The sequence below is a fragment of the Antedon mediterranea genome, chromosome 1 (genome assembly GCF_964355755.1).
Source record: "Antedon mediterranea chromosome 1, ecAntMedi1.1, whole genome shotgun sequence".
NCBI classification, from domain to species: Eukaryota; Metazoa; Echinodermata; class Crinoidea; order Comatulida; family Antedonidae; genus Antedon; species Antedon mediterranea.
The window spans coordinates 40,618,804-40,630,712 of NC_092670.1; the positions used below are offsets into that span (position 1 = coordinate 40,618,804).

Sequence of the window (11,909 nt, forward strand, 5' to 3'; positions counted from 1 at the left end):
TAGTTTTAGTCTCCCTCACGTGGTATGGAGTGTCAGGTGACCTCCGATGTTTTGGTTGAGTGGAAATCGCTCGAAATCGTCGTCGATAAGTTATTTTAGCAATAATGCAATATTTAATTTGATAAATTATTAGAACTTTTTAATTGTATATTACATTTCAATTATATTCCTTTATTCCAGTTAATGCAGAATGTCGGGTGATTCGGAACATTCTGTGTATTTAGAGAGATTAAAAGGTAGGCTAGCCTAGCCTATAGCTAGGCATGATGCAGCTAGGCCCCACTGCAGCAGTGGAATGCAGTGTCAGTATGACAGACAGCTCACTCTCTGTCAGCTCACTCTCTGTATTGTGTATAACAATAGTAGGCTTAGCCTACTACTAGGCCTACTATGATGATAGGCTTGGGTAGATAGAAAGAGTGTGTGTGCGGTATTGCGTCCAGAACAGAGACCATCATGAGGAGTTGGCCTAGCAGAGTGAGTGGTGTATTGATTGTCGTAGTGGTGCCGCAACAATCAAAAAATTATATGCAGCTTTGAACATGACATGTATCATGTACGGTATTTAAAGTGTGTACAATAATACATTATTTTATATACAGTATTAATTATCTCTCTCTCCTTGCAAACGCCTTTGTTTGGTGTACATTACAAATATTAATTGATTGTTTATGGGTTACGAGAAAATAATATTATTTTTTTTAATTTCAATGTAAACAAAGTTTACTATTATTTTGTATTTACAGAACGGATACCACACATTATATCATGTCGGTATGTGTTAGCTATTATGGGCTGTTTAGGCTTTGTGAATGTATATGCTATGAGAGTTAACTTGAGCGTCGCCCTTGTTGCCATGACAGCATCAAACGACACAGCTGATAATTATACAAATGCTGAATGTCCGGCTGAAACATACAATTCAACAGCAGATCAGGTCAGAAAAATAATTAATTGAGATTATTATTATAACTAGAAGGGCACTCAGAGAGCGCAAACCTTCATCTAGACATAAGAATATGAATGTGTTCCCATACAGCTATGAAACCATCCTTTAAAATCTTATGAAAATCGGGTAATTACTTTTTGAGTAATCATGCTAACTAACAAATATAGAAAGAAATACACAAACAATCAGGCATGAAAACATAACCTCCTCCTTGACAGATGTAATAAATATTATTGCCAAACTAAATCCTATAGTCAATATTAATTTTTTATTAAAATTGTATTCAATTTTTCTTCCTCAGGGCGAGTTTGATTGGGACCAAAATACACGAGGACAAATCCTGTCTTCATTCTTTTACGGATATTTGATTACTCAAATACCAGGAGGGTGGCTTGGTGGGATCATCGGAGGCAAACATTTGTTTGGTGTTGGTGTGTTATGTACCACAATTTTTACTTTACTTACACCTCTAGCAGCCAGAGCTGGTGTCAGTTATCTTATTGCCCTCCGTATATTAGAAGGCCTAGGTGAGGTAAGCTGGTTATTGTTATATTTAGTCATCAGTTAACAAGTTATAATACTGTAACTAAACTATACAAAATGTAATTCCGTAATTTTTTTATTTTGTTTAAAATATATTTTATAGTCTATATCGTGCCTAGCTTACCTGTATAAACCGACAATAGCCTAGGTTATAGGTATGTACACTTCACTTGCTCTTTAGTAACTTACTCCCACCGCCGACTAGTTCTAGTCCGGTGCTAATCTGGCTATTGTCGGTTTATACAGGTAAGCTAGCACTCATAGACTACTAACACCACTACTGGTTATACAGGTAAGCTAGCACTCATAGACTACTAACACCACTACTGGTTTGTGTAATATTACTACTACTTACTTGTCTGATGTTAAGTTAAATTTAAAATTTAAGTATTTTTTATTAAATATTATTTGATACAATCATTAGTAGTTATTTTGTTCTTGTGAAACCAGGCTTAAAGCTCTATATTGAGCTTATTTGGTCTTTTCCAGGCTTTGCATCTTGTATTTAATACTTTGAATTATTCTGTAACAAATTTGACTGAAGAGACTACCCAGTACAATAATAATAAATAAATAAATAAAAACCTAGATAATAATCATAAGCTACAGATTGTTAATGGTTTTATTTTCAGGGTGTAACGTTTCCAGCGATGCATGCAATGTGGGCACATTGGGCGCCACCTATTGAACGCAGTAAACTCATTGCTATAACATATGCCGGTATAGTTACATTTCTTAATACTCTATATGACCAGCTGGAAAACACTGTATTATCTTTGTTTACATCTAATCTTAATTTTATTCAATCATAAATTCATAATATAACCATAATAATGTGTATAGTACAGTTATGTAAGGTTATAAAGTGAGACACCAGAGACACCTTGTAACATATAGTTACAATTGTTCTGAATAGGTTTTAGGGGATGGCTTTATGCAATTTTCTTTAAATAGCTGTCTGTGTTTGTTCTTTTCAGGCTCTCAACTAGGTACAGTACTTTCCAATCCTGTATCTGGCTGGCTATGCTCAACAACCTTTCTAGGTGGATGGCCTTCTGTCTTCTATATATTTGGTATGTTTTTATATTCATATTTTAGGGAAGAAACTATGCATGTTTTCAGAGTAAAACCCTTGACATCTTTGTACTAGGCATAAAAAAAAAACATTTTTGCACGGTTTAGCTACTGTAGTTTCCCATATCCTGGATAGCAGAAATAGATGCATGGTGGACTGTGCCGATAGCAAACAAGACACCTAACATGGACTATCTGCATGGTAAATACTAACTACGCTCACTGCCGACCAAAATAGTTATACACAGCACAAGCACTTTCTTTTAACGAAAGACGGTACTGTATTAAAGATGTATTCCTGCTACATCTATACATTTCTATGATATCTCCAAGTTTGAAAGAAATGAATATTTTGATTATTTTCACAGGAACCCTTGGCCTTATTTGGTTTGTGCTGTGGACAGCGTTGGTTCACAACACCCCAGCTGAGCATCCTAGAATATCACCTGAAGAACTAGAATATATTGAGAAATCTATTGGCGGAAAAAAAGGAAAAGTATGAAGTATATTTTTTTAATAACTCTGTCTACACTAACAAAAATGTGATGTGTATATGGACATGGTGATGTCATATCACTACCATATTTGGCTATATCACTACCATATTTGGGCACATCATACTTTTTTGTCAAACTATTTTTAATAGTGTAGACTTTAGAGATTCTTAAAAAAACAAATTACTGTAACAGGTAATAAGCACTGTCTTGCAATCACTCCAAAAGCAAACAAAAAGGATACATAAATATACAGTATTATAGTATTATATGATGATGAACTTGCCTAAGCTCTGATATGATTTTTCTTTTCATACAGGCTATAATACCACCATTGTTAGCAATGGTTAAGTCTCCTTGTTTGTGGGTAATCAGTATTTCTCACTTTGCCAATAATTATGGCTTCTATACAATGCTTACAAATTTACCAGCATATATGAAGAATATATTGGGATTTGATATCACTAAAGTAAGTACAAATAAACTATTTATATTGTATTTAATTTGTGACTAAATATGTGTCTATTTTACCAATATTCTGTATCAATCGTTGAGAAAGATGGTGGTCTAAAGTGTTTGTGATCAAATCTTTAAATAAATTGTGGAATATTTCGTTAATTAGACAGAAATCAAATTAAAATTGGTAGTGCTAAATGTTGCGAAAGATGATAGATATTAAATTAACAGATAGAGTGTGTAACACGAAAATATACGAGATAACAAAACAAGAAGAATGGAGTAAAAGAATTAAACGAAGGAGACTAAAATGGTATGGACACATAATTAGATTACCGGATGATACCCCTATCAAACAAACAATGAAGGAAACTAACAGGAAAGTAAAACGACCCGTAGGAAGACCAAGAAATAACTGGATGAATCAAATAAAGAAAGACTTACAAGGACTAGTAGACACTAACACAATAACAAACCATCCTGCCATAAACAGAAAAAAATGAAAACAAATTGTGGAAAGCGTAATGTCGGAAGACGGAAAACGTTAGCAACAAACAAAGTGCTGCATAGGGAAAAAATGTACATATAAAGATATCTTTATATGTACATTTTTTCCCTATGCAGCACTACCAATTTTAATTTGATTTCTGTCTAATTAACGGCATGAACCTTATTCTCAGTACTGTATATATGAATATGGCATTATTTGGCAAGTATCACACAAATTTTGTGTCACATATGACTTCTGTATCAAAGAATTATATTAAATACAGCATCATATGTGAAATTGTTCCTATGATACAAGAATCACATGTAATACATAAGTGACGCTATATCACACAATTTGTCTGATACAGTGTGAAGAATTGACAAGTATAAGATGTGTATCTCTTTTTAATAACCACTATTTGTTTACTTCTAGACTGGTTATCTATCAGCCGTACCGTACATGTTCAACTGGTTGATTATCATAACTGGTGGTCTGGTGGCCGACTACTTAAGATTTCATAGAATTTTAAGTACAACAAACACAAGAAAATTATTTAATACTTTGGGTATGTACACTTATATTGTATACATAAAAGAAATGAACATGTAGAGCCTTTTCCACATAGACTATCTTTATCACTACTTTAATGAATGGATGAGAATGGTTATGAGAAAGAATGTGACTCAACCCAGTGGTTGTGAGAAAGAATGTGACTCAACCCAGTGGTTGTGAGAAAGAATGTGACTCAACCCAGTGGTTGTGAGAAAGAATGTGACTCAACCCAGTGGTTGTGAGAAAGAATGTGACTCAACCCAGTGGTTGTGAGAAAGAATGTGACTCAACCCAGTGGTTGTGAGAAAGAATGTGACTCAACCCAGTGGTTGTGAGAAAGAATGTGACTCAACCCAGTGGTTGTGAAAAAGAATGTGACTCAACCCAGTGGTTGTGAGAAAGAATGTGACTCAACCCAGTGGTTGTGAGAAAGAATGTGACTCAACCCAGTGGCTGTGAGAAGGAATGCAAGATTACTAAACCCAGTAGAGTTTGATTTGTAAATAATTTTACAAATTATAAAATTAAATGTTCATGTTATTTTCAGGTATGACACTGCCAGCGACGTTCCTTGTACTCACAGGATACGTTGGTTGTAATAAGCCTTTAGCGATTACGTGTTTGATTGTAGCAGTTGCCTGCGGTGGATTCTCCATGTCAGGATTTAATGTAAATCATTTAGATATCGCACCAAAGTACGCTGGCGTGCTGATGGGATTCTCAAATACTATAGCTACGATTCCCGGCTTCGTTGGCCCAACAATTGTTGGCGTTCTAACTGAAAACAATGTAAGTTGGATTGCCAATTTCTTACATCAATTCAACATTTTGCTTAAAGACTTCATTACAACTTAATACCACTACCTACATAAGCAGACGCAACTTAATACCACTACCTACATACGCAGACACAACTTAATACCACTACCTACATAAGCAAACACAACTTAATACCACTACCTACATAAGAAGACACAACTTAATACCACTACCTACATAAGCAGACACAACTTAATACCACTACCTACATACGCAGACACAACTTAATACCACTACCTACATAAGCAGACACAACTTAATACCACTACCTACATACGCAGACACAACTTAATACCACTACCTACATAAGCAGACACAACTTAATACCACTACCTACATACGCAGACACAACTTAATACCACTACCTACATAAGCAGACACAACTTAATAACACTACCTACATAAAGCAGACACAACTTAATACCACTATCTACATAAGCAGACACAATTTAATACCACTACCTACATAAGCAGACACAACTTAATACCACTACCTACATAAGCAGACACAACTTAATACCACTACCTACATAAGCAGACACAACTTAATACCACTACCTACATAAGCAGACACAACTTAATACCACTACCTACATAAGCAGACACAACTTAATACCACTACCTACATAAGCAGACACAACTTAATACCACTACCTACATAAGCAAACACAACTTAATACCACTACCTACATAAGCAGACACAACTTAATAACACTACCTACATAAGCAGACACAACTTAATACCACTACCTACATAAGCAGACACAATTTAATACCACTACCTACATAAGCAGACACAACTTAATACCACTACCTACATAAGCAGACACAACTTAATACCACTACCTACATAAGCAGACACAACTTAATACCACTACCTACATAAGCAGACACAACCACACTACTGTACTTTACCCCACACAACGTAACTTTGATAGTTTTCACTCACATTTTGTAACTTATTTTTTACCAGGAAACAAGAAAACAATGGCAAATCGTGTTTTGGATTTGCTGCGGTGTTTATTTACTTGGTTTCATTACTTATCTTATATTTGGTTCTGGTGTTGAACAAGAATGGGCCAAAGAGTCTTACAATGATCCAAAAACAACAGAGCCTCTTCTGCAAGAAAGTGAGGATGAGGGTAGGTTACCCTATGAAGTACCGTACTTAGCCAACGATAGTGCAATACAAAAAAATGGTATTGTACCTGTACAAACATGAGTCAATGGAACAGTATGAACTCTGACCTTGGCCACAACTTAGTTTGTGCAACATTGAATGCTAACCTAATTTTTATGAATTTTAAAAAAAGTGAAATATTTTAAGAATTACAATATTCGCACTAATAATAATTATGGAATGTGTAAGGTAAAAACAATTGAGTATGTCATTTGTAAACGGCTGTTGATCTGTGGGACAGATTATTTTGATGAACTAAGATTTACCAGTAGACAACATTCCATTGCAGTTAGTATATTATGATAATTCAAATTTCTTTCAAATTAACAGAAGTCGATTTCGCCTTAAAAAATAATAATTTCAACCGATTCTTGAAAAGTCTTTTTTTCATCAATAAAAACAAACATAAGTCTCAACACAATGCTTTAAAAAGTTTATTTTATTAAAATGCATAATTGTTTATTTTACTACTCTACATATGGACGGTATAAAGTGAAGTGTATCTTTTATATAAATATATTGCACATCTTCTGATCAGAAAGAACAATTTATATGAAGAAAATAGACAAGAAATATCGTGAAAATGAAAATATACTTTTGAACCAAAAGACATGGCATCACATTTTCACAGAATTTATCTACAATTTCAGGTAATTTTAGTTTGAAGAATAATGATTTAATACAAATAATGGATATATTTTTTTGTTTATATGTATCTTTATTTGAATACCATTATAAAATCCCTATAAACCTCTTTTCACATCTGAACTGTTGGTTGATTAAATTATTTACTGTATTAAGTACACAAAATTAACATTTATGATTTCTGTCATTTGTATTTGTATTCATCAGTTAATGATAAACTGTAAAAGAATATGATTTGAACAAGTGAGTGGCCGAGAGCGAGTGAGTGGCCGAGAGCGAGTGAGTGGCCGAGAGCGAGTGAGTGGCCGAGAGCGAGTGAGTGGCCGAGAGCGAGTGAGTGGCCGAGAGCGAGTGAGTGGCCGAGAGCGAGTGAGTGGCCAAGCGGTTAAGACAGTGGAACCGTACTAATTACGTAGCCATAACATCGGCAAGGGTTCGAGGCTCACTCGCTCCATGGTTCTGGTGGTAGAACGAGTCTTCTCGGATAAGGACTATAAACCGTAGGTCCAGTGTACACATAGCTCATGCGCACTTTAAAGAACCTAGTACATCTTTCGCGACGAGTAGGGGGTTACCCCGGTGTACTAGTCCACACAACACAGCCACTGTCACACACAGCCAGCCACTGTCACACACAGCCACTGTGCAAATTGGGACTGGACCGTTTTACAGGTGTTTACCACCTGTTGGTCCAGATCCTTTACTAACTGAGAAGTCGAATAAATAAAACAATTAAAAAAAATAAATAATATAAAATATCCAAAAATGTCAAGTAATGTGGCTTGGTGGATACCTGGTCTTGATTAAAATTCAGGTTCAACATTCTCTAGGTTGAAAAGAGCATTTCAGAAAGAAAGGCCTGCCCGCACCTGATTGGACTTCCTTGGCTCATTGCAGTATCATCACAGTGTCAAGACTTTGAGCTTGATTTTCAACTGCTCAGTAAAAGGCGATTTTGCGAGTCCTCAGTCTACAGAATTCATTTTCCTTTGCATAATTTTCCGTGATAAACTCTTATTAAAATCACATTATTGCATACGTGAAAGTTTCTTAACGTCTCTAGGTTAATGCTGACAAGTTCCACTCGAACGCGTTTTTGCAAACATCGATACTCGTAGTGCGTCAACTTCTACGTCATAGCCTAAATACTGTATACTAGGTTCTTATTGGTTGTATCCATATTTCAGTATTAGGTCACATGAGTGAAAACCTGCGTGCGCGTAAGTTCATACGCGTCACGCCGAGTGTCTTAAGCGGTCGTTCATGGTCCATTTCACAAAAGTTTGACGGTCTGTCCGTTGTGGCTAAATCATTGTAATCACTAGCCGTCTCATCTTCTTCAACGATCGACAAACGGACATCCTCTATAATTTCTTTGTGTTCATTACAACTCATTTTGAGTCGCATTTCATTTATTTCGGCCCGCAGACTTAGTAACGTCTGGGCTAACGTCTGATCTTGTCTCATTAACATCTGTTGAAAATAAATAAATTAAAATAAGTTAAATATTTGTTCATTATTAATTATTTAATCTATTATTTCATTCTATATTTGGTGAGGTCGACACTATTAAATAATAGTAGGCAAAATATTAAAAAATAACGGTGTTCCAGAGATGATGGAAACTTAGATAAGTACAGATAGAAAGACTAAAAATGGTATTCAGAAACCCATGGTTGGCAGGAAAGATGTGATAAGTTTGTACTCAACATTTGCTCTCATTGCGGGAAGCACAATGACGTACGTACACGCAACGTACTTATTTGACCAATCAGATGCAACGTACCATAACGGTCGATTGTGATTGGTCAAACCCTAATTGCCTTTTATTTTGCGTATGTTCTCGTGTTGCGTTTTAGTGGGAACAACGAAAACTATAAAATACAATGGAACGGGCGCAATAGTAATCAGCAAAATGATAGAATAATGTGGCCCTAGATAGAACAGACAGATAAAAAGGTTTACAAAACGATAACGATAACGATTTACAGTACATTCCAATTCACTTTTGAGCCACGATATTCCCTCCTCTACTTCTCGTTTCCTTTCTCCATACGCTTTTGTTTCTTTCCAGTTTTCACAATTTTTATCATAATTAGCAAGCGCTGGCTTTTTCAAGTCCTCAAGCCACTTCATATATGATGGTCTTCTAGTGGCTAGATTTAATTTCTTTGCTACAAATTTCAGCCGAGTCATTTCGCTCTCCCTATCTTCCTGTATGACCTCCAAGATATCACTGGTTGATAACTTTTTCACGGTTGGTGAGCGGCGAATCAAAATCTTTCGCATATTCGTGAATTTGGATTTTTATTGGTGACTTCCATATTATCACCATCAGGCATTGTGCTATATTTGGTAGAGTTTCAACTTATTTCACCCTGACAACAAAGCTGTAAAATAAAAAAGACAAAACATTAAAAACACCGTGACGTCATATTGCGTTTAAATGCAGAGCACAGTTGCTGATGATTGCATCAATTATTATGACCACTCTTTCTTCTCTTGTTGTTGAGACATAATATTAATCTACGGACCTATACATTTATGCTATGGTCTTTCAAATGTTATATGGTACTCCATGGTATTCTAATTTATGGCCAATGGTAGGATCTTAACATATACTCGTGGAATTACAGGGCAAGCACGTTAATCATCTTGGGTACTACACAGTCACGTCCTGGTGGTGTGTTGGCAACCCACACGCGCGCGCTGCATGTTGCCAACTGTTACTGTACTTAATAATGTTCAAGTTCCTGTTTATGGTTTATATAATTCACCCTGTGCTAACTATCAAGTCATAGACACGTCGAAGATCCCCAACAAAAATCTATTATTATTGTTACAAATACAAACTATATCAACATACGTAACTAGTCACTTTATAATTAATATTGATTTATAATCAATTATTCTGTTTGGTCACGACTTCATTGTAATGTATCCCGCAATTCACTTGTTGTTATTTCTTCTGGATTTAAGTACCGTATCAGCTAATTAATATTGATTAAGATTTGTTTAATTAACTGTTAGTGTAAACATGTACTAAAATAATACAATGACTATAGAATTATTCAATAAGTTGGTGATACTGTATCGAAGGCCAGAATATGGAGAGGCGTACTATACTTTGAGATTAATATGTAGGCTTAAGCATCGCTTATGCGGTTATATAGTCAGTTTGTCAGTACGTCCATTCCTATATTTGTCCTACTAGTATTTTAAATCCTTAATAAATTGTACTTACTATATTTTAAATTAAAATTCCTTCTTGTTGTTGAGATCAACGGTCATACAAAGGGTACATTTAAGGTTGTGATGGTTGACATAAGGTAAATATTAGTTTGGTTTTGTCGAGCCTGGCCTTTTCAACTGTAAGATAAAAAATAGATTGAGTAAACACGCTGAGGCCTATGTTTTAACCATTCATTACACACGATATAGGCCTGTACGTTAAGTAGGCGTTCACAACGAAACAACTTCCCTTAAATAAGAAGGAAACAGTTGAACAATGATTAGGGCCTGAGTGTAGGCCTATCTGATCGGCGTCTGAACAGTCCGCGCAAACGCATTGAACCTAAACGCGCGTATACTTCGTGCGTTAACACTACCCTTGATATGGCAACAACCAGACGACATCGTGTTCTTAGCGACGGAATTAATTTACGCGTACGCACGTCCTTGCGGCTGCGTCCTAATGATGATGTTTAGTCTCTGATGATACTAAGTTAAAATCACCTACATGGGGCTACCGAGTCTGAACTCATGCGTGCGTAGGCATACTTTGCTATTCTTGTATTCACGCCCAAAATAACGATGGTGAAAAAGATAAGAAGCTGACAATAATACAGCGTTATGAAAAACATGCATACTGTGACTGAACTAAAAGGATTTGATAATAAGAAGAGATTGTTATCAAACTCATAGATAGACATCAATAGATTACGTCTCTATATAAACTATTCGTATTTAAGGATTTGAAGATATGAATAAATAAATAAACAGTAAAAACTCTGCGCGTAAATTATGACATGAACCATTCTTCATACCACCAAGTCATTACTTTCTATTAACTATATGATACATACCTTTAATTCAACAAAATCGCGATGGGCCTATTCAAAACTGACGCTAGGCAGTCATTTGCGCGCTGGCGTGTGTTAACGCGCGCGTCCCATGCTAACACGTCACAGGCGTGTTATCCCACTACAAATAACTTGTCAGATACTAGTATTCCGTACGATATATTTTGACAGATAAACGATGATCTTGTTATTGACAAATGCTGTACAATAGTTTACCTTGCAAGGCATGTACAGGTGTGTGGTGACAATGCATGCCTGCAACCGGTAAACATCAAATGTTTAATTCAAATGTCATTAACAAACAATCGACACATCTACAAGGTTTATCAATTATTTCGAAACAGTTTAATTAAACTTAGCATCACTTTACAAGTGCACTTCGTTGTAAGTGAGTTCATTACAGGTTAATTCACTTGGATATTTTATTGTTCAATCTCGGACCTATGTCCTCGCTAGAAATATCTAGCTACAAAAAAAAAAGGCTGAAGGCCGGGGGTTGGGAGAGGATAACGTGGCCCACACACCACGGAAGATCATGAAGTTGATGCGCGCGCGTATCGTTATCATCAATATTTGAACGCGGGCGTTAACGTTGGTGCGCGCGCGTGTCGTTATCATCAATATT

General features: G+C 35.8%; 2 protein-coding genes across 4 annotated transcripts; one reads left to right on the plus strand and one right to left on the minus strand.

The window, feature by feature from the left end:
- Positions 1 to 32: 32 nt before the first annotated feature.
- LOC140040122 (sialin-like) lies at positions 33 to 7,230 on the plus strand. Of its 2 annotated transcripts, none has more exons than XM_072085811.1 (10): positions 33 to 236; positions 747 to 937; positions 1,251 to 1,481; positions 2,125 to 2,212; positions 2,470 to 2,565; positions 2,935 to 3,062; positions 3,380 to 3,529; positions 4,439 to 4,571; positions 5,106 to 5,347; positions 6,351 to 7,230. In XM_072085811.1, the coding sequence occupies exons 1-10, from the start codon at positions 191 to 193 to the stop codon at positions 6,597 to 6,599; spliced, it is 1,554 nt and encodes a 517-aa protein (XP_071941912.1). In that variant the 5' UTR covers positions 33 to 190; the 3' UTR covers positions 6,600 to 7,230. The 2 variants fall into 2 exon arrangements, with proteins under 2 accessions (XP_071941912.1, XP_071941921.1); XM_072085820.1 differs by having other exon boundaries at positions 36 to 85; positions 745 to 937.
- A 15-nt stretch (positions 7,231 to 7,245) lies between these two features.
- LOC140040156 (protein FAM167A-like) lies at positions 7,246 to 10,482 on the minus strand. Of its 2 annotated transcripts, none has more exons than XM_072085871.1 (3): positions 10,447 to 10,482; positions 9,192 to 9,592; positions 7,246 to 8,675 (listed from the first exon to the last, which is right to left on the minus strand). In XM_072085871.1, the coding sequence occupies exons 2-3, from the start codon at positions 9,489 to 9,491 to the stop codon at positions 8,397 to 8,399; spliced, it is 579 nt and encodes a 192-aa protein (XP_071941972.1). In that variant the 5' UTR covers positions 9,492 to 9,592; positions 10,447 to 10,482; the 3' UTR covers positions 7,246 to 8,396. The 2 variants fall into 2 exon arrangements, with proteins under 2 accessions (XP_071941972.1, XP_071941982.1); XM_072085881.1 differs by having other exon boundaries at positions 8,532 to 8,675; positions 9,197 to 9,592.
- Between the last annotated feature and the right edge of the window lie 1,427 nt (positions 10,483 to 11,909).